Raw genomic sequence first — 25,477 nt, 5'->3', positions numbered from 1 at the left:
TCCTAATTTTACTGGGTAAAAAGTTACCCATAAGAAGTGTTGGATTACTAAATTAGGCGAAAATTCAAATTAAAGGAGAGAAATCTCCAATTATTTAATCGGCTGTCACAATAAGGCCCTTTAGTCTGGTGGGGTTGTAGTAAACTAGAGCACCTAAAGAATTTTAAAAAAAATGATATATATAGTAAAATATGACAATATTTTGTAGATTAAATAACACTTAAATAAAAATTAAAAACAAATTGATGGGCAGCATTTTTGCACTTAAGTCCCATTCTTTATTGGAAAGAGAAGAATGTAGGCCAGCCATGTCATATTCACTTACTTGTATCAAATATTTTATTTATTTTCGGATTTTGCCGAAAACTCGGCAGCAGTTTTATTGGTGAGCTGACCATTCCATCTCTGCAGCTGACCCTCCTATTTTTCTCAGTTTATGCACAGAACCCAAACTGTACATGGGCCACTGCAGCGAACCCTATAAAAGTTGTACTGCAGATCAAGTGTGCTTAGCATAGTTACCTACTGACCTTTCCCATCACCTTGTTGTATTGCCTAGCATAGATAAATGACCAGTTCTCTTTTGTCCTGTGTGGATGGAAGAATCATATATATCTTTGCAGGCTACAGCATTTCAGACTCACCCTTTCTGCTTGCAGCCTGTTGTAATAAAAAAATATATTTGTATTGCAGTTGTACGTCCATAAAGAGATTGTATATCTAAGTCAGTGTATACATGATCTTTTCATTGCTGAAGTTATCTGTTTGGCGGGCCTCCTATAGTAGTGGACTGGTTTCTGGTTTGAAGTTCTTGTCTTTTATCTGTAATATATTTGCCATTTCTTTGTGCTTCTCTAATCCGACTTGGCTTGTGCTTTCTTTTTTTCTACGGTACAGGGCATTTCTGTATTAACATTAATTTAATTGATTATGTGCAGATTAGGGTATCTTAAAGTAGGCAACCTTTTCATTTTTGCACACTAACTCTACCAGCCTGTCCTTTATACTTATTTGATTCACTCCTGCAGGCTCTAGTGAAGCTCCCCTTCCACTGGAAAGAGAGGAGCAAATACGACTTCAAGCTAGACGCCGCCTGGAGGAACAGCTAAAGCAATACAGAGTAAAGCGCCATCAGGAGAGAGTAAGTTCTTGTGTTTTCTAAATGCCAACATAGCAGAGATCACCAACCTTTCTTACTCGTGAGCCACAGTCAAATGTTAAAAGACTTGGAGAGCAACACAAGCATCATAAAAGTTCATAGAGGTGCCAAATAAGGGCTAAGATGGGCCATTAGGTAGCCTCTATGCACACTATCAGCTTACAGGAGGCTTTATTTGGTAGTAAATCTTGTTTTTATTCAACCAAACCTTGCCTCCATGTCAGGAATTCAAAAATAACTACCTGGTTTGGGGGCACTGGGAGCAACATCCAAGGGGTTGGTGAGCAACATGTTGCCCCTGAGCCACTGGTTGGGGATCACTGCCAACATAGTATACAGTAGCATGCTTTCCATTATTTAACATGGTTTTGGTAATTCTGCACCTCTGTGTTTGCTGCTATCATGCATCTACACAAATTCTAATTTCATGTGTTTTCTTACAGTTTACTACAGTACATCTTTCTAATATACTTTTTGAAATTTAAGGTTACATTTGTTAAAATTCTACCAAAAAAATTCTACAACGGGGTGTTAAAAAATGTCCCACTGGCATTGTATGGTTAAAATATTTTACACTGTAGTGATAATCCGTTCCTAGTGATGTCACTTGAGGCATATTTTCCTGGAAGCTCAATTAAATGTGTGATTTCTAATATACTTACATTTTTCTTTTATTTTTTGTAAGCATGAATATTTGCATAAATATATCTCTCTGAGGGATGTACAGGTACCATGGGGTAAAGCCCTTCAAACAGGAGAACAGATATATTTATCATGCTGTGTAAAAAGTTGAGTGAAGCATTACCGATAATGTTACCTAGGGCAACCAATCAGCAATTACATTTCAGCAGTTAGAAAACCAAAGCAAAGCATCTGATTGGCTGCTATGAACAACATCACCGGTAATGTTTTACTCCACTTTTTACACAGCATGATAAATATACCCCTTAGGAGTGTAATATGCAGTGAAGTAACTGTTTGAGTAGAGCATTTGCTCAGACCTGACTGATAGCATTTTATTTGCATTTAGACTTATGAGTCTCCTTAGGGCTCTGGCACACGGGGAAATTAGTCGCCCGCGACAAAACTCCATGTTCGCGGGCGACTAATCTCCCCGAGTTGCCATGACCCGCCATCCCACCGGCGAACATGTAAGTTGCCGGCGGGATGGCACACGCGGCGGAGCGATTTCCCAAAATCGCCGAAAAAGACTTGCGAGTCTCTTTCGGCAAATTCGGGAAATCACGCCACCGCGTGTGCCATCCCGCCGGCGACTTACATTTTCGCCGGTGGGATGGCGGGTCATGGCAACTCGGGGAGATTAGTCGCCTGTGACAAGGGAGATTTGTCGCGGGCGACTAATCTCCCCGTGTGCCAGAGCCCTTAGGCTGAGATAAAACAGTTCTATCTGAGGAAGCAACCTCTTACTGATCCATATGTCCAGTGCAAATGTGTAGGAAAATAGGGTTCTGTGTATTATACTTTTCACATCTTGTGAGTGAATAGCTATTTAGCACTATATTTGTAGTGAATTGACTGTGGCATATTAATGGTATTTATCCGCAGAGTTTAATTGACTATAAAGTGTAAAGGTGGCCATACAATTGCTCTACTAAATGTTGTCACTTAGGGGGGAAAAATAAAATTTTATATGCAAGTTTCCTTTGGAGAAAGAAAGCTTCTTACCATCATGTCTTTTTTTTTTTTTCTCATCATTTTAGTCTAATCATAGTACTCCGAAAAGCCGACCCTCTAGCACTCTTGATCCTGAACTTATGTTTAACCCTGAGACCCTGCCTCGAGCCAGTACTGTTGCTATGACAAAGGAGTATACTTTCCTTCGCACAAATGTTCCACGTGGGCCAAAACTGGGTAGTCTGGGCCTTCCTTCATCTTCCAAAGAAAAGAAGTCCTCTCGGTCTTCCAAGTCTTCCAGTAAGATCCGTTCCCTGGCGGACTACCGGACAGAAGAATCTGAATACAAAAATTCCAGCCCAGGTTACTCAGATGCATCCTCAGGATCCTTGAAACCCAGCAGGGGTAGCATGACATCAGTAGTGTCTGAAATCAGTGCGGACAGCAGTGAACATTTTGATGGCTTGAGTTTTGGTGACAATGGCTCTGAGTTGGATGGAAGTGAAATAGGTATAAGGCAAGATGGGAATGAGAGTGACAGCTCTACATATAGTAGTGCATCTGCCAGCAGAGGTGCTTATGTACGACAAGCTACATCTCCCAAGCAGGAAGCAGATTACACTGTAAATGGGCAGGTTATTGCTGCGGAAGATGTTGGACATTACCCTTCGCTTAGCGATGTACTTCAAGCAGCAGCCACAGAGCATAATGCCCAAGAACAAGAAATCAATGGGGAACCCAGAAGCAGAAGGGACAGTATTTCAAGCAGGTAATTATTATGTTGGGAAGTTAAATATTACAGATTACTCTTGTTTTAATTTGAACATGTGTATTTGTATGTTTGTTGGGGCGACTGCAAAGTATGGGTAACAGTAACTGTACTGTGCGTAGTAGTCTGGAAATCAAGTAGACAGGTTTCCTTTCATCTATTAACTGACACTTTTTTCTATTTTCTTCTGGGTTGTAATTCAGCATATCAATGGAGAGCTCAATTGCTGGAACTCATGACGAGCTACTGCAGGTTTTAAAGGAGAAAATGAGACTGGAAGGACAGCTTGAGTCATTAACTTCAGAAGCTAGCCAGGTAAAAAGTACATTTTCTCTATATACATATTTAATTGTGTATTGTTTACTGCTAACTGCACTGAACTCTTCGCTGCATCTAGTTAATGTTGACTTTTGAATACTGAGGAGTCATATGCCAAATGTATATAATAACTGTGCACAGTGTACACTGTAAAATGGCTTTTACAGATTGTTAAAGGTTAAATATGCTAATTGCACAATTTTGTATGCAAATGAAATGTGAGACTATTTAATCTTGTTCACTGCTCTGGTTTGTATGCCTGACGAAGGGGTACGCCCCCAAAACATTGCTGCTATTTTTTTAATAAACATGCAGGGGCTAAGCCCTGCTTGCATTACACTCGTTGTGCCGGTCAACTATTTTTTGCTTACTGGGATATCACCATTTTTATTCTTGATGACTGTGTCTTGTGTAGAGTATGTGTTCCCCTCGATTTGTATTATCTGAACCCTACTTATTGTGTAAGTGAAAACAATATCTACTGGAGACCATGCATAATTCATTAAATTGCAATTTTATTCAAATCAACATGTTTGGGATCTCTGCTCTTTTCCCCAGTAGAGTCAGCATGTCTACAATCAATTTACATTAGAAATTCCATATAAAATAAAATGTCCACCTATCCCCAATGAGACATCCCAGTGAGAAGAGAGACACTCTTCCATTAGAAAAATACTGAAAAACAATTGCTGTTTTTTCATTTGCAGTACTGTTTCTCACCTTTTTATTCAATAGTCTGTTTCATCCATTGGCATTAAAATACCACCACCACCAGTTGAGACATGTGCTGTAAAAGAAAACAATACTTGAATTGTTTCTCCATTTTGTTAAAGTGTCAGGTTTTCATATAAATGCTGAGTTAGTGGATGCATTGATTATGTTTTACTAGCCTTTATAGGGGAGGGTGGTGCCACCATTTTGTGTCATGGTCACAAACAATCTGCAGGATGTTTACTGAATGTATTCTTCCCTGCAGGCTCTAAAAGAAAAGACTGAATTACAGGCCCAGCTGGCTGCAGTGAGCACTAAGCTCCAAGCAGAGTTGGAAAACCAAGAAACAAGCCAAAAAAAACAGGAGTCTTTAAGCTCTGAGGTGCTCAACTTGAAGAAATCCTGCTTGGATTTGGAGAGGGCAATGGCAGATCTACAGAACAGCTTAGAGGTCAAAAATAGTAGTTTGGCTTCTTTGGGAAACGACCTGCAAGTGGCAGAAGAGCAGTACCAGCGACTTATGGGCAAGGTAGAGGAGCTGCAGAGGATTATCATCCAGAAGGATAATGCTGGTTAGTTGAATTTTATCTTTTTTTTTTTTTTTTGTATTGCTGCTGCCCAAGCCACTCAGAAATACTCTTGCATCTTAAAACAGATTCCTCCCCTTAGTGAATGCTGGCAAAATTTTTATCCTTATTCTCAAACCCAACTCACGACTGTAGTACCTAAGAGGGTAAATTAAATACAGAATCTATTTTTAAAGTAGAAGGAAAGCCATTTTGGCATTTTACTGCCAACAGTCACCACATTAGTGCCACCTGGAACGCTATATTTATTCGGCAAAAAGATATACTATACCTGAGTAAAGAGCCCAAGAAATTCCCACTGATAGCAGCTGCCATTTTAGCTTGGTCTTGGTAGTTTCCTGCTGCAGTTATAGCTGTTGGAAGCTCAGATCACACATTCCTTAGGAAGGGGGGAGTAAGTTCTTATGCATTCTTATGGGAGGGGGGAGCAGGAGAAGGGAGAGAACTGAGCAGACTCATGTCCCAGACCTGAAGGAGCCCTAAAAGAGAGGAAGTCTGATGCCGAAGAACATGTTCACAAAAAAGGAGACAAGAAATCCTGTGTTTCTTTTGATAAAGGATTCGGTGCAGCATATCTGTGAGTGCTTATGGCTGTATTTACATAGACCTTTCTGATAAAGCTTACTTAGTTTTTACCTTTCCTTCTCCTTTAAAATCCTTAGAGATTTATCATGCATTTATATAAGGCTAAGGACAAAAACACATGTGGCGTTTAGTCGCCGCAGCTTTTTAAAAAGTCATGGTGACTAACCTGTGCAGCAAAAACTCACAATCGTTTAGTCGCGGTGACTTATATTATAGCCTATGGAAGAAAAGTCGCTGCGACAGACTTGCTTAAAAGTCACAGCGACTAATCGCCCCTATGTGCCTTCACCCTAACAACAGAATGAGTCATTAACTATTCTCATTCTTAAAGTATATAAGTGTATAGCTGTGAACAGAATTTTCAGTACAGATCTCCATAGTTTCTGGCACAATTAAAATGTATAAATTCAGTACTACAGAAACCGGAAATGTAAATGTGAAATTGCCCATTTTTCCTGTAGTTCATGACCTGCGGCAACAGACAGTCTCTCTACAGTATCAGTTGCAACAGGTTCAACTTGACCGCTCAACTCTTACCAACAAACTTAAGGCTTCCAAGACAGAAATTGCATCCTTGCAACAGACACGTGATTGGTACCAGCAGCAGCTAACACTTGCCCAAGAGGCTAGAGTGAGACTTCAAAGTGAGATGGCAAACATACAGGTAAGTTACCTCAAAAGTGTACTTTTTTTATTTCTAGACAAAGGCAATTTTTTTCTTTAAATCCCATGGCATTTTTTATAACTTTGTAAGATCTGAACAAAACACAGCGCTTGCCATCTTTTGAGCCAATATCAAACTTCATTTCTTTAGGCAGGGCAGATGACCCAAGCTGGTGTTCTTGAGCACCTCAAAATAGAAAATGTGACCCTTTCGCACCAGCTAACAGAAACACAGCACAGATCTCTTAAGGAGAAGGAGCGCATTGCTACACAGCTTCAGCATATTGAGGTAAGTCCTAATTTCTGTATAATTTTTTACCTGTTTTCTTTTTGTCAATTTGATTAAAATAGTTTTAGCATAGACAGATGCAGAAAAAAGATCCATGAGCATTGTTACAAAAAAGTAGCCATTAATCTCTTCCAGTCCCTGTATGCTTGCTTGCCTTCTGAAAAGAGGGCAATTTTTTGCCCCAAGCCAGGTTTAATGCCAGTCTTGTTAGTCCCAGTGTAATTCAATAATTTTCAAAGAGTCAGTAGTCCAGCACTTAGGGGCAGAATTATCAAAATGTGAGTTTGGAGCTTAATACATAAAAACTCACCCATGTTCCATTCATTCCTATGGGATTTTTAGAAGCGTATTTATCAAAAAGTTCTAACTTTCACCCATTGATAAATACGCTTCTAAAAATCCTATAGGAATGTGGCTGAGTTTTTATGTATTAAGCTCTAAACTCACATTTTGATAAATCTGCCCCTTAGTGTTAAATAAAATCCTCCTGTACCCATATAATTCATTGCCCAGCTACTTCAGCAGATGGAAGTAGTGTGCACATAATCCTGCTTGCTATATCAATATGCTGTTTCAAAAACTCCTGAATACATAGTGGACACATTTCTAGGATAACAACAGATAAAACTGATTGTAGTATAGCATGATACAGTAGAACCCCCATTTTTATTTTTAGGGGTCCAGGAAAAAATTGTATAAAATCTGGGAAATGTGTTAAAGCCACTTATTCTACAAGTACTCAAAGGATATCAGCACAAGAGTCAGTTTTACTTTAAAGTACAATATTTACTGTGTTAAAAACAAGGTTTAAGCATTGCAGCATTTATGTTAAACGTGTATAAAACCTCTCTGACATTCAGACACACAACCGTAATAAAGTAATAAGAGATTTGTGCATGACTGTATGAGGTGCAAACTAATTGGATTTGACTGTTTACAGTCAGAACCATGGCATATAATTCATCTGGTTTTTGTGACAAAATATTTTATGTAAAATCTGGGAAATCATTATGTAAAATCAGGGAAAATCACCCACTAAAATGAATTGTAGAAAAACAATGTAAATTGCAGGAACACATAAAATCAGGGTACTTAAATTGAGGTTTTACTGTATAAAATATCTGTGTATCACTTTTTACTAAAATATCAGTTCAGAATGCGCTATTATTCCTTATGTTTAGTAACAGGACTTACCTATACAGATCTGAAAATATTGCCATTCTCATGTTACTCTGCATTGCTCCAATCAGGCCGATATGCTCGATCAGGAAGCAGCATATCACCAGATACAAGAGGCAAAAAGCATGGTAGAAGAAGACCTGCAAAGAAAACTGGAGGACTTTGAAGAGGAGAAGGAACAGCTGCAAAAATTAGCAGACACTGCCGTTGCTCTGGAACGTGAGCTTGAGCAGGTATCTTGCATCATTTTGTGTCTTTTTAAATTATTCTGCTTACAAAGCAGGGGTTTTGTTTGCTTTTGGGAGGCAAAAAGAGTATTTATTTTTTTATATCTTATTCCTAATGTAGTGCCCTAGCATTACAAGGCTAACCGAAAATACTGCTTCATAATCTGTCAGTGGTATTTCTGTTGCATTATTGAGCTCTGCCAAATCAATTCTCTCAAATTAGGTGAAACTCAATTTGCATCAAAGAGACCTGCAGCTAGAAGAACTTCAGCAAGAGCACCTTGAAATTTTAAAACAGTTGTCTCTGACTCAAGAGGCCCTACACACCAAAGACCAGTCTTTAAAGGATTTACAAATGCGTTACGATGAGCTAGAAGGTAGGCTGTCGGAACTCCAAAGCGATACAGCTTCCAAGGATGACACCATTGGGTACCTTCAGAACCAAAAGATTGTCCTTGAAGTGGCCTTACAGGCGGCTAAAATGGAACAAGAGGGACTAGACCATGGAGTAAAGAACTTGCAAGAGGGAACTGAAGCTGCTGCAGAAGTCTTGGAAAAGTTACGTCAGGAACTTGCTATCAAGTCTCGTCAGGTAATTTTTGTAAACAGGAGAAATATTTGCTGAATTTTTACAGGTGTTGTGTTTAAATTTCAAGCAACTGAATTAATTTGAATGTTAATATAACCTAACAGCAGGGTTCTTTATATTCCCAAATTCTGCATCATTATGCATCAGTAATGTATTTTCCTAATTCTTAGGTCGAAACTTTGGAGAAAGATAATGTTACTATCAAAAAACAAACACAGAAGGTGAAAGAGCAGCTCCTTCAGCAAAAAGTGAGTGCCTAATCTATAAATATATATCCTTATGTATAGGTGTGTAAAACATATATATATTTTATGTATGTGGGTTTTTTTTTTTATAAATACTTGTTAATAATAAAAGAAGTAGCCACAGATATATGTAATAATTAGAGATTTACATTTGTGTGCTCAGGCCATCTTAATGGACTAATTTTTTTTAGCGTTCTAAAATAGCCCTGTTGGTTCTAGGTGATGGTAGAAGCCTATCGCAGAGATGCTAGTTCCAAAGACCAACTTATAAGTGAATTGAAGACTACCAAAAAGAAACTTGATTCAGAGGTCAAGGAATTAAGACAGAAGTTGCTGTGGCTTCAGGGGGAGAACTCTGCTGCAGAGGTGGAACAGACACGGATAAAAAAGGAGATGTCCCAACTCCAACAACAGATGGAAGAACTTGAATCTAATCTTCAAGCTGTACAGAAAGAGAGGGATGAGATGGAAAGTCGCTTACAGGTTGGTACCTGTATATGATACCATTTTTTATATAAAACTATGATTTGAATTACCTAAAGTACACTAAAGTACAATATAGTACTTTTTTGCTTCTGTAATTTTGTAATTTCTCAGATTTTTGTCCTATTAACAATTTCCCTGTCAGAATGGAGTTTTTCCATGAAAAACTAAGAAACTACCATTGATATGCAGGCATGTCTGGAATTGCTGATATTTAACAGCAGCCTAAATAATATGTGTAAAGATGCTCTTATGCTCACAGTCTAACTACTAGTTATGTTGGAAGCTGATACCTACTTATGGATGTAGGCATAAATCGGCTGCCGCCTTCTGTTCGGATTACATTTGGAGACTGCAATAAAGGATTTTAGTGGAATAAAGCAGGAAACTGTTTTATTCACACTTTGCATACACCTTGCAAAATTAATGTGTTTTTCCCCCCCAATTCTTCTTGTGCAGTCATTACAGTTCAATAAGGATCAGATGGCCACACTGACTCAGGATAATGCTGCACTAAAGGAACAATTAGAGCTGATGCAAAATGAGGCAAAAAAGTAAGCAATACTTTTTATTAGCTTTTTAATTGGCTTTGGCGATCTGCTTATACAGCTGTCATTTACAATTTTTATATATGACTTGATGTTGGTGTGTGTTTCACGTTGAAAAGGGTCTGAATAAAATATTTACAGTATAAAGTACTATTATATTGAGACAGACTAATATAATCAGGGTTACTATTTAAGTCTAACCATGTTTAAAAAAAAAATAATAATGTAAGTATGCTACAATGCTTGTCCACATAGGGCTATTACAGATCAAAAGCAACGAATGAAGCGTCTTGGATCAGATCTGACCAGTGCACAGAAGGAGATGAAAATCAAACACAAAGCATATGAGAATGCAGTTGGGATATTGAGTCGTAGGCTGCAAGAAGCACTAACTGCAAAAGAAACTACTGAGGCAGAGTTAAACAAGGTGAAAGCACAACTGTCAGATGGAGAAAATAACCAAGCCTTTCAGGTAAAAGCATTAGTTCTATGAAAAAAAAAACAGGCCATTGGAAACAATCTTATTAGAGAGTCCTTTCCTTCTGATCAGGACATCAACCACCCTTGCCAGCTTTCTTGTTTTCCCAATGATGGACTATACAAATATAGATGGGTGACTGGATAAATAGATAAACCATATAAAAACTGTTTGATAGAGTTTTGCTGAAAGTGCGCCACCACCTTGCGCCCAGTACCATGCTGAAATTGTGGAAATAAAACCTACTTTGTGGGTAAAAAAAACATGGTGACTTACACCCGAAATTGCACTCTAGATTTCCACTGGGGTGATAGTTTTATAGTGATAGCCCAGCTAGTGCACAAAATGTCCTTCAGTTAACACCCTACAATCTTGTAGGAACACACTAACTGCACATCTAAAACACTTTTCTTTGCTAGTGAATTGTGCTTAATCAGAAAGCAGCAAGATGTTCTTCATCATTTTAGTGCTGCAATAGAGATCAGACTAAAAATCTTGCTCCTCCTTAAAGGAACAGTAACACTAAAAAATAAAAATGTTTTAAAATAATCAAAATATAATGTACTGTTGCCCTGCAATGGTAAACGTTGTGTGTTTGCTTCAGAAAGACTACTGTAGTTAATAGAAATAGCTGTTGTGTAGCCATGGGGGCAGCCATTTAAATTGAAAAAAGGAGAAAAGGCACAGGTTACATAAGAAGATAACAGATAACTGTGTAGAATACAATGGGAATCTATGCTACTTATCTGTTATCTGCTTAGTAACCTGTGCCTTTTCTCCTTTTTTCAATTTAAATGGCTGCCCCCATGGCTACACAGCAGGGTATTTATATAAACTATAGTAGTGTTTATGAAGCAAACACACAACGTTTACCAGTGCAGGGCAATAGTACATAATATATTAATTATTTTTATACACTTTAATTTTTTGGTGTTTTTTAGTGTTACTGTTCCTTTAAGGCAAACATTTAATTGAGTGTGGCCAAAGCTTTACACTAAAACTTTAGAGAACAGATACAAAATGTGTGCCCTGTGCCACACTGGGGCTGCTCCTCTGTCTGCACTCATGGGCACTGTGGTGGGCTCTGTGCAGACATATGGAGCACATTTTGGAATGAAAATGAAAGAGGCCAGCAAACCAGCTGTTTCTTGGCCTACGTTTGTAGGCAGTCCAAGAAACACTATCCTAAGAATACCGACACACAGGAAGATCGGTCACCAGTGGTTAATCTGTGGTCCTGTGGGGGTAAAAATAGTAGTAAGTAAGGAAAACTCATTGCTTGTTGTGATCTGGCAGTATAATGGGAAGTTGCCTTCTTTCACATTTTCCTGCGAAAAAGCCGGATTGCTGCAAGTAATATCTTTACTTATGACTATTGGAAGGCAAAGAAATAGTTATCTTAAAAGCATTGGAAGGTACAAAGAAAAAGATTAAGTAAAGTTTAAAATGCATTCTAGGTTAAGGAAATATGTAAATGGATTAGTCTTTGTCTTTAGGTGGATGAGGATTCACTGAAAAAAAGTCTAAAATCACAAAACAATCTTTTTAGTAGTGTTTACGGAATAAGAGAGTACAGATAAGCAGGTCAGTCAGCTGGAAGAACCCTGCATCTTTTCACTAAGCCTTTGTACGCTACGTGCTTTTGTTCACATAAGGGAACTTTTATTCACATTTTGGCCAAAATTGTTTAATGTATTATATGTATAAAAGCCCCACCCCTAATATTTTTCTTTAAAGAAGCTGTTCACCTTACAACTTTTAGTATGAGGTAACGACTGATATTCTAAGACACCTCTATGTACCTTCTTGTTCAGCTTTCCAGTTTGGAGAGGTGCAGATAAATGTAAAATGTATATATTATTCTAATTTACTATAAATTACCTTCAGGTCCTAGATGGGCTTTATTTAAATTATTTCTGGTTCATATCCTAGCTGGGAGGCGGGACTTGCTCTTTTTGTGTTCTGTCAAATAAGACAGATTGGTATTGGTATTCTATGTATAGAGTTGCAAGAGGTCTCTTCAAGTAAATGCTCTTGGTTTAAGGCTGATTTCTCTTTCAGGCAAAGCTGCAAAGTTTACAAAATGAGTTGCAGACAGTTAGTCATAGCAAGGCCATGTTGGAACGGGAATTACAGGAGGTTATATCCCTGACCAGCCAGGAACTGGAGGAGTACAGAGAAAAAGTCCTAGAGTTGGAAGATGAGGTAACAACATTGATTGCAATAGAAAATCTTGTTATATGGAAACACATTTTTTTAAGTACACTGTATTGATATTGAGATATTTTGGCTGGTTTATTAAAGTTAGTCTGGCAGCACAACTGTTAAGTTCCTTAAATATTTATGGAAACCTAATGTACGTCTAAGAAAGTCTAGTTTTCACCCCAAAGGAAGATGCAGGTGAGCTGAGCTTAAAGGAGGCTCTCTACTGTAGATAAAATAGACATTCCTTATGCTACTGTATAGCAAAGTGGAGATTCCAGACAGATTCCAAACAGTTTGAGAATTTTCCAGGATTGTCTGGATAATGACTGTATAAGTACTAATCAGCATGCTTTGTCACCCAAATGTACTTGCTTTTAGGATGTAGGAAGCATTACATTTGATAGTAGTATTTGTTTTAACTTTGCCAAGGCTTTTTATAGTGTACAGAGAGTAGTTATCAGCAGTAAATTCACTGAACTAGGGGTCTGCATGATGTAAAAAAGGGTTTAAGCATTATATCTGTCTTTTCTAAATAAGATTAAGACATATTCATAAAAGCAAAGTACCTAGAGTTACTTGTGGTAAATAAACTTAATTGTAGCAAACAGTGGTAGTTAGCAACTGGCCAGCATCATATTGTCCTGTAAAGGTGTGAGGTAAGGCTGGAACTCTAAGGGACCTGGGTAGATCTGGGCCAAATATCCTAGATACAGGGACTAATCACTGGCCAAACTAATCACAAGGCCCCTTCCCATTCACAACATGAACAAAGTGTCTTGAGAAATGTCTTCTAGTGGGGCTGAAACTTTTACAAATAAACTTTGACTCATCACACTTTTGTTGAGCCCCAGAGTGATCTGTATGAAGTCTCTCCCTGAGGTGACTATACTGGTTGATACATTAAATTTTGTGATACCATTTTTTACACCGCTGCAATTAGCCACCGCAATCGGATTTTTAAAAATTGCCACAACTAATTGCCCGGTCTGTCTTTACCCTAATACAGTTTTGATCAAGGTGTAGTCTGATTGCCATGTGTCTTTTTCAACTTCTACTATGAAACTCTCTCACAGTCCTTTTATCATTATCTATTGTTCTTTTCTTAAATCTTTAGGGTTTTTTACATTTCCCCTTTAAATTAATCATTTCATTTAAATCGAAAGCTCCAGGAAGCACGCGGGTTTAGAAGGAAGATTAAACGTTTGGAAGAGCTAAATAAGAAACTGACTCTGGAGCTGGAGCATGAAAAAGGGAAGCTAGCAGGCCTTGGCCAGTCTAATGCTGCATTACGGGAGCACAGCAATATCCTTGAAGCTGCTTTAGCTAAGAGAGAGTCCGATTTGGTACAACTGAACCTCCAGGTATAATTGTTATTCACATTTGCTTTTACAAATTATGGAAGAATATTTTAGTAATAAAGTAAAAATTACCATAATAAGGAGATAGCAGATCAAATAAAGAGGAGGAAGTGGTATAGTATAGATAGGATGTGTCACCGAGAGCTATAGTAGCTGGGTAAATTGAATAGGGAAACATAATAATTTGAAAAAAGTTATGTTTTGGCAAACTCAATCTCTGTTTGTGTATTACACCAGAGTCATCTCTGAGTTCATCTTGATCAGTTAAAGAGAGTTATGAGATTGATTTAGAGATCTTAGTAGAAATACTGATTTCAGTTTGGGTGGTATAGGAAAGATGAACATTGTAGTGTAGTGCTATAAGCAAACCAGTCTTAGCTGGCATTCCACTCTTGTTTGGGAAATATTCATGCTGTACATTTATTGGGTGTATTATCCAGAATGCTTGAATAATGGGTCTTTACCTAATTTGGATCACCAGTCTGCTAAAAATCATTTAAACATTAAATAAACCCAATAGGATTGTTCTGCCACCAGTATGAATTCATACAGCTTAGTTAGAATCAAGTTTAAGGTACTGTTTTATAATTACAGAGAAAAGGGGAATAATTTTTAACAATTAGAATTATTTGCTTATAATGGGCTCTATGGGAAGATGGCCTACCTGTAATTGTGAGCTTTCTGGATAACTGGCTTCTGGATCCCACACCTATATATGATCAGTGTACATAAATAGTCTGCATCATTAAAACATGTAAAAGGTGTACTTCTCTAAAATACCTCCTACATATTAAACTATTTAGTACTAAGGGTACCAGAAGGTGGTAATCTAGTAGAATGGTTGCTGAATGCTGGTTGTCTTCATGTAGTTTATGGAAGAAAGTCATGGTCTAGATCAGGGATCCCCAACCTTTTTTTTACCCATGAGCCACACTCAAATGGGGAGCAATACAAGCATGAAAAATGTTCATGAGGGTGTAAAATAAGGGCTGTGATTAGCTATTTGGTAGCCCCTATGTGGATTGGCAGCCTAAATGAAGCTCTGAATTAAGAAATAAGCACCTGCTTTGAGGCCCCTGGGAGCAACATCCAAGGGATTGGGGAGCAACATGTTGGTCACAATCCACTGGTTGGGGATCAATGGCCTAGATAAAGGTCTTGAAGTTTGAGGGTCTGGAAGTCAATTAGACTGTATATTGAGAAAGAATGTCAGATTGTGGCAAATTGTTACAATTTAACTTAAAACCTACTTTCTTCATTACTCTTTTTTTTTTTTCTGGGCAGGTACAAGCTGTTCTTAAGCGCAAAGAGGAGGAAGACCGACAAATGAAGCAACTTGTGCAGACTCTGCAGGATTCATTGGAGAAAGAGAAAAGTAAAGTTAGCAGTTTGACAGAACAGGTAAAAAAGCAAACAGGAGGTTAACACATTGAGGCATAACTGTTTTTGTAGGCTTTGTGTGGTTCCATTTCAATAGGTACAAAAAATAAACAACTCTGAGGCACCCTAGGTGCTTTAATATGTGCCATTTATAACAGTGTTATTCTGTTCTGGAAATAGCTACATGCCTTGCTTCCAAGCAGTGGAATACAGAGCATGTTTGCTTTGCCATATAAAAATATTGAAAAAAAAAAAAAGATTTTTTTTGCTGAAATATCAAAAAGTGTGACTTTTCCCCAATAATTCAAACAAGGACTGTAAAAACCAGCTACTTAAATCTCCAGTTTTAACCAAGCTTTCCCAGAGTCTCAGAATCAATAATACTGTAACTTTTGAATGCATTTTAGATATTTTAGAAAATGTTGACTGGTCTATATAAATATAATGGAATACTTATGTTGTTATCTGCGTAAGTAAGTAAGCTTATCTTTTTTTGCCTACAGCTAGCAGCAGCAAAGGCAGAAGCAGCACACAACCGAAGACACTACAGGGCAGCTGCACTGGAGCTGAGTGAGATTCAGAAAGAGTTACAGGCCAAAGAACAGCTCATCCAGGCCTTACAGACGGAAGCTGAAAAATTGCAGTAAGTGAATAATCTGAAATCAGCTTGATAGTTTTAATTAACTATATTACTATAGTAATATCCATGTTACTTACCATCAGTCCATGTGGGGGGCATAAGCTGATATGAAACTAACAGGAATAACAGCTCCTCCTTCCATTGAGACAAGCTGCCCAGTTTTATTTTGCCAGTACCTTGTGTTGACAAATTATCTTATGTTAGTGGATTTTTGTCTCTAGATATCTGATTCTTGGTACTGAATAGGGTTTTGTTTTTATCGTTTAGATCACAAGATGAAAAGAATACCCAGGAGCTGTCACAGTTCAAGCAGGAGCTTGCAGATGCTCAGTCTCAACTTCAGCTTCTTCAGAAAGAATTAGATGAGCAACTGAGCAAGAGGCCAGAAATCAATCAGGAGGTAAGAAACTACAGAACTACTGAAGACAAGTTATATCAATATTGAATCTTTCTCAAGAGGAATGTAGTTTATTCCATACACAGTACGGAATAGACTACAAAAAGGCAAATTCTGCTCATGGTAAATTTCCCTCCATACAAGTGTATCAGCCAGAGACGTTTGTATTTTTAGGCATGGCCACCAGCTTATTATAGAGTAGCATCAACTGTAAATATTGTGATTTATTAACTTAATTATATGAACTATCACCTACAATAAACTTTTCCGCAGTGGAACTAGTTATTAGCCTACAAAACATGATCATTGGGCCACCTAAACTTTGGAAACAAGACATTTTCCATAAACATTTATTGCAACTGTTTATAAGTCCCATTGGCACCCTGTAATTCTTAGGCGTCCCAGCAGTTTCGGGGTCCTTTTCAGTAAAATGATTTGTGAGTTTGTATCGCACTAGCTGTGGTTGAAAAAGAGAAACATATATTCATCAAGTTCAATCTCATTTTTCATAGTAAAACCTACCTCACTGCTAGCTGGTTCTTTTATGTAGCGCATACAAGGGGTGTGGCCAAAAATATTGGTACAATGCACTTGTGTTCATTGTGGGGTCCCAGATAACTTGTTCAGGACCGTAAGATTTCTAATGGCAGCCCTGCTTGACATGCCCCCAAAACACTGTAATAAATACAGTGAAGTCCCCGCATTGCATTGTCTTGTTTTGCCGGTCATTTACCAACGCATTCTGTAGGCACACTTGGCCGACTTCATAGCTCAGCTTTGAACCTGCTGTCTGACACCACTTGGTGCCATAGGCAGTGGTATGTGAAGCCATGAATGGAGAACACACTTAGGGAGGTGACATGGGTATTTTTCTCTGAGGGAGAATTATGTTGATAGTCTTTCTCTTCCAGCATTATTTCCATTTACTTGAATGAAAACTACCTGAGGGTGAATAGCTTTCTAGAATGCCCTTTATCAAGAACCTGAGCTACTTCTGAAGTTCCATCTAAAGTACAGATGCTTGATACAGTGTTTCAGTTGAATGTTATTCTTGGTATTTTTTGTCACAAAGCTAATTGAAATATGTTACTCTTTGATGGCTGTGTGTATAGTGCAAGTCTTATAGTGTAATAAAACCAGTTATGCCCATAAGCCAATCTTCAGCTTGCATTTACTGTTCAACCTGTCATAGCAAAAATCTGATCATTTGCTAAGGATTTGTAGACTTGGTGCTGGGCATGGGTACAAATGTCTTTTGGCATAATTTTTTCTGCAGATTTAGTGTGGTATAATATAACCACTATTGGTATGACTGCTTATTTTTTTTATTCATGTTGCTGTATGTTTTGTCACTTTTATTCTGTAGGTGGAGGACCTTAAATGGCAGGTGGAGCAGAAAGAGCATGAAATTCAGGGTATTCGGCAGCAGTTGGATATGACCGAGCAGCGTAGTCAAAGGGAGCTGGAAGGTGTTCAGACATTGTTGCAGGTACATTTCCCAATTGCATTGATCTCTCCAACTAGCTTAAAAGGTGAGAGCATCTCAGGTAACAAGCAGATCTCAGCAGGTGCATGGGCAATACGTATCCTATTTTATCCTATTGCATTAATGATGGTTTCCTCTGTTCTTTCTTCTTAATTGACAGGAAGTTGACCAGTTTGACTGAATTAAGTGGCCTCAGTCTTGTTAACATAAATTACATACTTAGAACCAGTAACATAGAAAAATTACCCAGATATTTTCTACTATTGAAGAAATGTTTCCTTGGATATATATATTGTTTTTTGTTAACAATAATCCATGTAGGGCAATGATATTTTAGATAACACATTCATGAACCGACAAAGTGAAAGTTGCTGAAATACATATCATTATTTTTATATTCTCCTACACAGCTAATTTTTTTGACTTATCTCTTTGTCTTCAGAACCTTAAACTTGAACTTGAAGCTGTGCGAGAGGAGCTTACAGATACACAAAAGGACAAGTTCATGTTACAAACAAAGGTGGCAGAGTTGAAGAACAGCATGAAAACATTATTGCAGCAGAACCAGCAGCTGAAGCTTGATTTACGTCAGGGCCGGATCAAGAAGGTAGCAGTGACATGACAAAAGACACTTAATACCTACTCTCAGGTGCTACTTAGGGCTGTTGCTGCCCGCGACAAATCTCCCTTGTTGCAGGCGACTCATCTCCCCGAAATGCCATCCCACCGGCGAGAATGTAAATCGCCGCGTATGCCATCCCACCGTAAATTTACATTCTCGCCTGGTTGGATGGCATTTAATCTCCCCGTGTGCCACAGCCCTTAAACAGTTTGTGCTCAGAAACTGAGATGCCATTTCTTTGGTTCTTAACTAGTGCTTTTTTTTCTTCAGAGAAGGGAGATTAAAGGTGATGCCACTTCTTCTAATCCAGTGACTCCAGTAAAGATACCAGACTGTCCAGTACCAGCGTCACTTTTAGAAGAATTACTGAAACCTTCATCAGCAAACAGCAAAGAACCTCTAAATAATCTAAACAACTGTCTTCGTCAGCTCAAGTAAGTCTCTGCAAGATGCCATTATATTGTATATCTGAATTACAGAGCATTCTCCTAGCAATCTCTCCTAGCAATCATTTAAAATAGGCTAAGGGAATAGCGTCACATGTATTTGGGTATCACCAGGAACTGCCCTCACTGATTTGCATTTCAGTTGCCTGAAAGCGGTAATCAGCAAGTAGTTGTCTGGAATGAGTTATTCAAGGTAGAATTTAACGTCAAATTATATTGTATATTCTTGATTGCAGGCAAGAAATGGACAGCCTCCAACGACAGATGGAAGAACATACTATAACTGTGCATGAATCTATGACTTCCTGGAACCAAATTGAGGGTCAACTACAGGATCTTGATGGTTCTGGTTCTCAAGCCATTGTCAACGCTAGCATCCAATTAATTGACAAAAACCTTAATAACTGTGATCCAGGACCTGCTGAACAGTGACTGTACACTTCATTTGTGTCTTGAAGATGCTTCTATATTTTCTGGGCAGAAGAAGTTTGGACTCAAAGCACAGTGCAAAATAGTTCCTCTCTATATAATGTTGGTTGCTGAGAATAAATCCACTTCCATAACTTAAATATGCATAAAGTCATGGTATAAGAGACTACCAGACTGCATCCAGTGGATAATACTTCAGCTTTAACCCATGTTCTTACAAATAGGGTCCGGGGTGCTCAAACATTTTATTAACCATTAGTAGTATCCCCATTAATGCCCAGCGTCCTCTCTCCCTGGTAATTTTCAAGTTTCTTTCTGCAGCAAGGTTAAAGGGTTCATAGGTTTAAAAAAATTGTGAGCTGTCAGAAAAATGGGATGAAATGCATAACAAAGAATACAGTGTCTAGAACAGAAAATACATATCCTGGAAATATTTTATTTATGAGGTTAAGTTATAGCCCTTTATATTTTCTGTGAAATTTTGTACATTTTTTTCATGCAGAGAGAAGTTCCTTTATGGTCCTTGAATGTAAAATGCATTTGCACATTTCTTAATGTAACATTACATTACATTCTGATTGACTAATGACTTATAGACTATATTGCCCTGCTGTTTAACTAAATATAAAATATAAGAGCCTAATCAAAAAAGCATTAGAAGTCTGATCAAAGAAATGATGCCAGTTGCTTTCCTTTTTTACACACTTTCTATGAGAATTATAGGAGGTATGTAAAGTTATTATTTGCAAGTTAAATGGTGTATTTAATTATTAGTTAAGGCTTTAAGTTACTCAAAGTCTTGAACTAAAATATATCTGTCTAAATTGTCTTTTCCCTTTATTATTGGGGGATGGAGCCAAGCACAAAAAAAGAAAATTAGGTATTTAATGAATGTTTAACAGAATAAACATAGTACTGGCTAAGTAGGGGCACATCTGGGTCTGTTGCCATCATTTCAATGATTGAACTGGGTAAAGAGGTGGCTTACCCTAGAAGAGCTAAAAGTACTGTTAAAAAAAATGGTAATCTGGCAGTAAACATTACCAAGGGCATCCTTATTTCCTCCCCTGGCGAAGATCCACCTGAGGCTTCATGGTAGAATGGCAATGCAGCTCTGTAGTTAGGAAAATGCTTAATATTCCAGTTTGCCTAAAATCTGACTGTGTACAGTTCACTACAGTTTCCATAAGTGGATGCCTTATGCTTAATTAAACAACACTTCAGAATATATTGCACTATAAAAGCCTGTCTGGACTTGTAAATACAGCCAAGAAGAATTGCTGTTACAGAAACAAGAAAACTGACAAAAGAAGACACTGGTGTGACCTTGCAAGCAACTTGTTCGATCTCTTTTCCTACAAAGTATCAGCAGCATAGTTATTATATGTGAGATACAAATAACAAAAAAACTTGCCATTTCTACCAAGATATTAAAAATAAACAGAAAAAAATGGTGAATCAAAAGTTTTAGCAGTGTTAAATAAAAAACTGTAAAGTAAAAAGGATTTCTAGAATGTAAAATCCACTGGGCAAAGTGACAAACACTGCAGTACTGAACATTTGGTACAGGCCATTCCTGTACAGCCCACCATTAAAGAGTTCTTCAGAACATGGTGGTCTCCACCTCATTTTATGGGCTTTTAGAGAATATAAAAAATAATTGTGTAAAAAGTGTAACTGTGGTGCATTTAATGAATCTGAAGACTGTTTTCTTGGGGATTCCTTTCAGTGTCTACTGGTTTTCTCAGTCACCGTGTATGTTGTCTGTCTTAAGTTAAAACATTATTTATATCAGATGACCCACTTAATTCTCCCTTAATTCTATAACTTGCAACAGCACCAAATAATCACCAAATTCATTCAAGGGTACTATTACCCTTTAACTGCCAGAGGTGGTAGGTTTCAGAGCAGTGCTTTACACTTTGAACTCCATCAGAGTGTGAAGCACTTCTGTGCCATAATGGTTTCTGTGCTACAATTACATCTTTTAGGGTAGCCTTGCTTTAGATTAATGGACGCTGTATTTACTGTATGATTGCTGTTAAGATGGAAGAGTTTGTTACTTTTTATTTATTTTTGTAACCTTTATTCCAATGAAGAATATTATTCCTAGTAATAATTTGTGTCAATTATTATGGTGTTGTCATATATTACTTTTTGGTACTCTAGTCTATAAAAAAAAGTGATGGGTCAGCAAGCAGAATTCAGTGACTGAAGCAACAGTTTGAACCTCCTTGGGCATATAAATACACAATCTCACTTATAAAACAGGCATTCTGGCTAGAACGGTTAACTGTTTGCCCTCTGCCTAAGTCAACAGGAAGATGTGGATGATTCTATAAGTGTTCTCTCTACTCTTTTTAGGAACATTTTTAAACTGCATTCAGATAAAGCAACATGCTGGCTAAGAGAATCTCAGTGGCCTAGTGATTGTACTGTTCAGAGCCTTTGGCATTTTACTGACATCCTGTTGGTTTGCTTTAATACTTCAACCCTTTACACGCTGTTTAACTGTGGTTTTATTTATAGAAAGAAAACAAATTGATAAATTCAACATTTTACTATAAACAACTATATTACTACAATTTTCCGCTGTTTGAACTGGTTGACACCTGTACATATTATTATACTGCAGTGTAAAGCATGTGGATACAATGATATGTGCATAAGAAATATTTCAAGGTTTTGTGCAATAAAATATTTTTGGTAATAAGGTATCTTATTTTTCTGTGTATGTTTAATACAGAGTAAAAAATACAGCCAAACAATGTGTATGTGCCATGCATAAACGCTAAATCAGTCTTTGGCAACCACTATATTCCACAATAGTTTCCAATGTACACTTCTATGCACACAGGCTCTCATAGAAAATAACCAGCAAGTATTGACCTAGAACTGTTAGGTCAATGTCACATGGAATGTTTTGACTGCCGCCAAAGGCAGAAAATAGCAGAAGTCCATTGCAGGCAACCAGATGTACATGCAGGGCATTTAAACAGCCTCATACAAATAATCATTCAAAAATAATTAGAAAAGTAAAAAAATATATTTCACTGTCTGCTTAGGGGACACAGGGAGAGTGGGGTATAGCTGGTACCACTAGGAGGCAGGACACAATATACAAAAAAAGAAAGGAACTAGCTCCTCCACTGGCTGTACCCCCAGCAGGCAGAGTCCAGATCAGTTTGTGTTGTGTCCTAAGAGGTTAGGACATAATTAGTTATACTGACACCAGGAGATGCTCAAGACACTGAGCAGGATGTCTTACATGTGACCATCCAGCTATATTTCATCTCTCCTTTCCCTCACACGAAGAAAACCACATCCTACATCAGGTGAGCACAGGGCAGTCACTGGACCCCTCTCCCACCCCCCTTCAGACTTTTCATGGGGCACCAGGGGCCCGCTCCTCCTTTTCTTCCTATGGTTCCTCCTGGCTGGACCTCTGCCTCATATTAACCAGCACCAACACCTTAAGAGTGCAGTGTTTCCTCTCTTCACTGGGGCACCGTTTAAAATCGATGGGCAGGGGGGCGCTCTCTAGCCTTGAGTGCATTTTTAAAATTAGCTCCATTCTCCCCCTGCCGGTCCTTCTCCTTTTTGCGCAACCAGATGAACAGGCAGTGCATCGTGCACCTTTTCAATTCTGCGCGGATCTGCACACCAGATGTTCCTCCAGGCACCAAGCAAACTAGAACATCTGTGAGGTTTGATGCTGCTCAGGTGACCAGCCGGACCTCTTCCCTCGCAGTGGCGCCTTGCCGATCTCACTTGTTGAAGCTATGGGCAGCGGACTTCTCCACCAATTCCTTGACTTCCCTCCCCTTCAAGGGAAAGTTTCTCTTTGGCCCTGATCTTGACAAAATTATTATTAAAGCCACAAGTCATGTTCTGCCTTTTGCAGAGAAAATGTTTTCATACCTCACAGAACAAAAGCAAAAGACCATCCTACCCATGGCAGTTGACCTTTGGTAGAAGCTGCTTTGGAGGCAAACCCAGGTCTTCCTGGCAGAACTGTAAATCCTTTACTAAGCCATCTGAAACCCTCTCCCGCATGATGAGGTAGCTCATCTGCCAGGCAACACAATCATAGGATGAAAACTACATTACTTCACCCACACCTGGCTCAACCTCACTCAAGACACCTGGGTTCATGAAATCTTGACATTAGGATATCACTTAGATTTCTCTTCCTCTCTTTGCCACTATGTCCAGGCTCCCACAGGATCTGAGCAAATGCAGAGCCTTCCAATGTCCTAAATGCGGCGGTAATCATCCCCATGCCTCCAGGAAAACTTTTAAAGGGCTATTACTCAAATGTTTAAAGGGCTATTACTCAAAACAAAAATGCTATTTCAATAACTCCTTACCTGGATGACCTCTTAATCAAGGTGCCATCCTCCTTGGAGGCCCTGCAATCGGTCCAATCCAACATAGCCACGCTGCAGGACCTCGGCTGATGCCTCAACCTAAACAAATACTCCCTGATTCCCAGTCAGTACATGATATTCCTTGGGATGCAGTTTGACACCCTGACTGAGCGTTTCCCTTCCACATCACAAGATTCATGCCAGTTCACAGTCCGGTTCTGCATGAAAGTCCTGGGCGTCATAGTGTCCACCATCGAAGCAGTATCCTTTGCACAATAACCTCAAGAAACTTCAGTGGAATATCCTTTCCTTCTGGAAACAGAAGTCTACTCCAGGAGATCCACCTGTCCCACCAAACACAAGTGTCCCTCTACTGGTGGCTACAGACTAGCCACCTCTCATACACCTTTCCTCCACACCCCCTCATCCCCCAGGACAATAAAGAAGCTGGCGTCAATCTCCCTTCAGTAGCTCACTTGGAAGATGGTCTTCCTTCTGGCTAAAGCCTCAGCATGGCGAGTCTCAGAACTCAGCATCTTATCTTGCAGGCCCCCATTCCTCGTGTTCCATCCTGACAGGGCAGTTCTCCACATGATACCGCCATTCCTTGCCAAGGTGATATCCACCTTCCATCTGAACCAGGAGATAACCATCCAACCTTCTGCCTGTCATCGGCCAAACCTAAGGAAGTGGCTCTACATGCCCTGGACCCTGTTAGGTCTCTCAAGTTCTACCTGCACAGGGTTCATGACATTAGCAAGTCGGACTCCCTGTTCATCATACACATGTGACCATGTCAGGGTACCCTAGCCATCAAATCATCTCCTGCTGGATCAAGCAAGCTATCCAGTGAACCTACATTGCCCAGGGGTGGACACCTCCATCTGGGCTCAAGGCTCACTCCTCCAGGGGGATAAGCACGTCCTGGGCCTTCCGGAATCAAACATCAGTGGAGCAGCTGTGCAAGGGTGCCATGTGGACCTTAGTCCACTCCTTCATCAAATTCTACCAATTCTATACTTTTGCGGCATCTGACACCCACTTTGGCAGGAAGGTATTCCAAGCTGCAGTGGAAATTCCCACATAGGCCTCTCTTTCCCACCCTACTCGCACAGGGACAGCTTTGGTACGTCCTCCACTGTCCCTTGATAGGTTCCTGGTAAGGCCTCACATTGAGTATGCAGTGCAGTTTAGGGCCTCAGTCCTTAAAGGACATGGAAAGGCAAAGGCACTTGGGGGTGCCAAAATGTTAGGCACCCCCAAGTGACTTTAATTGCCTACCTTTTACCCTGGGCTGGTGCCCCTGTTGGGAGATAAGCTGCAGCGCTTCTTTCTTCCTGGTTCGCGAGCGCGCGCATGCGCAGTAGAGTGAATAGTGGAACTTTAACAGAGAAGTCAGTTTGTCACTCTACTGCGCATGCGCCTACCGCATAGTCGCAGCTAAACAAAGCAGGAAGGAGGAAGCGCTACAGGTGCCCCGGGCTGGTGCTGTTCTCTTCTAACAGGGGCACCAGCCCGGGGTACAAAGTAAGCGGTTAAAGTCACTTGGGGTGCCTAACATTTTGGCACCCCCAAGTGATTTTCCCTTCCTTGTCCTTTAAGAAGGATATTAATAAACTAGAGAGAGTGAAGTAAAGGGGATGGAGGATTTAAACTATGAAGGTAAACTGTCAAGGCTG

The 25,477-nt window shown here is 39.1% G+C and overlaps 1 protein-coding gene across 6 annotated transcripts in view; it reads left to right on the top strand.

Moving 5' to 3' along the window:
- Positions 1-22,145, top strand: part of golga3 (golgin A3) — a 28,886-nt gene extending 6,741 nt beyond the window's left edge. For all 6 annotated transcript variants that reach the window (XM_004910570.4, XM_004910571.4, XM_002931878.5 and 3 more), the window contains 21 exons: positions 1,029-1,141; positions 2,881-3,563; positions 3,767-3,878; positions 4,858-5,164; positions 6,226-6,428; positions 6,579-6,716; positions 7,967-8,128; positions 8,346-8,714; positions 8,882-8,959; positions 9,176-9,439; positions 9,899-9,993; positions 10,243-10,459; positions 12,527-12,670; positions 13,834-14,031; positions 15,313-15,429; positions 15,912-16,051; positions 16,316-16,448; positions 17,812-17,934; positions 18,374-18,538; positions 18,824-18,987; positions 19,236-22,145. In XM_004910570.4, the coding sequence (XP_004910627.2) occupies positions 1,029-1,141; positions 2,881-3,563; positions 3,767-3,878; positions 4,858-5,164; positions 6,226-6,428; positions 6,579-6,716; positions 7,967-8,128; positions 8,346-8,714; positions 8,882-8,959; positions 9,176-9,439; positions 9,899-9,993; positions 10,243-10,459; positions 12,527-12,670; positions 13,834-14,031; positions 15,313-15,429; positions 15,912-16,051; positions 16,316-16,448; positions 17,812-17,934; positions 18,374-18,538; positions 18,824-18,987; positions 19,236-19,431 (4,121 nt within the window). In that variant the 3' untranslated portion in view covers positions 19,432-22,145. The remainder of the gene's footprint in view (positions 1-1,028; positions 1,142-2,880; positions 3,564-3,766; positions 3,879-4,857; positions 5,165-6,225; positions 6,429-6,578; positions 6,717-7,966; positions 8,129-8,345; positions 8,715-8,881; positions 8,960-9,175; positions 9,440-9,898; positions 9,994-10,242; positions 10,460-12,526; positions 12,671-13,833; positions 14,032-15,312; positions 15,430-15,911; positions 16,052-16,315; positions 16,449-17,811; positions 17,935-18,373; positions 18,539-18,823; positions 18,988-19,235) is intronic.
- The last annotated feature ends 3,332 nt before the right edge of the window (positions 22,146-25,477 follow it).

The sequence above is a fragment of the Xenopus tropicalis genome, chromosome 1 (assembly GCF_000004195.4).
Source record: "Xenopus tropicalis strain Nigerian chromosome 1, UCB_Xtro_10.0, whole genome shotgun sequence".
In the NCBI taxonomy this organism is placed as follows: Eukaryota; Metazoa; Chordata; class Amphibia; order Anura; family Pipidae; genus Xenopus; species Xenopus tropicalis.
The sequence above is the reverse complement of the archived record's forward strand: the minus strand, read 5'-3'. Positions and strand labels throughout refer to the sequence as shown.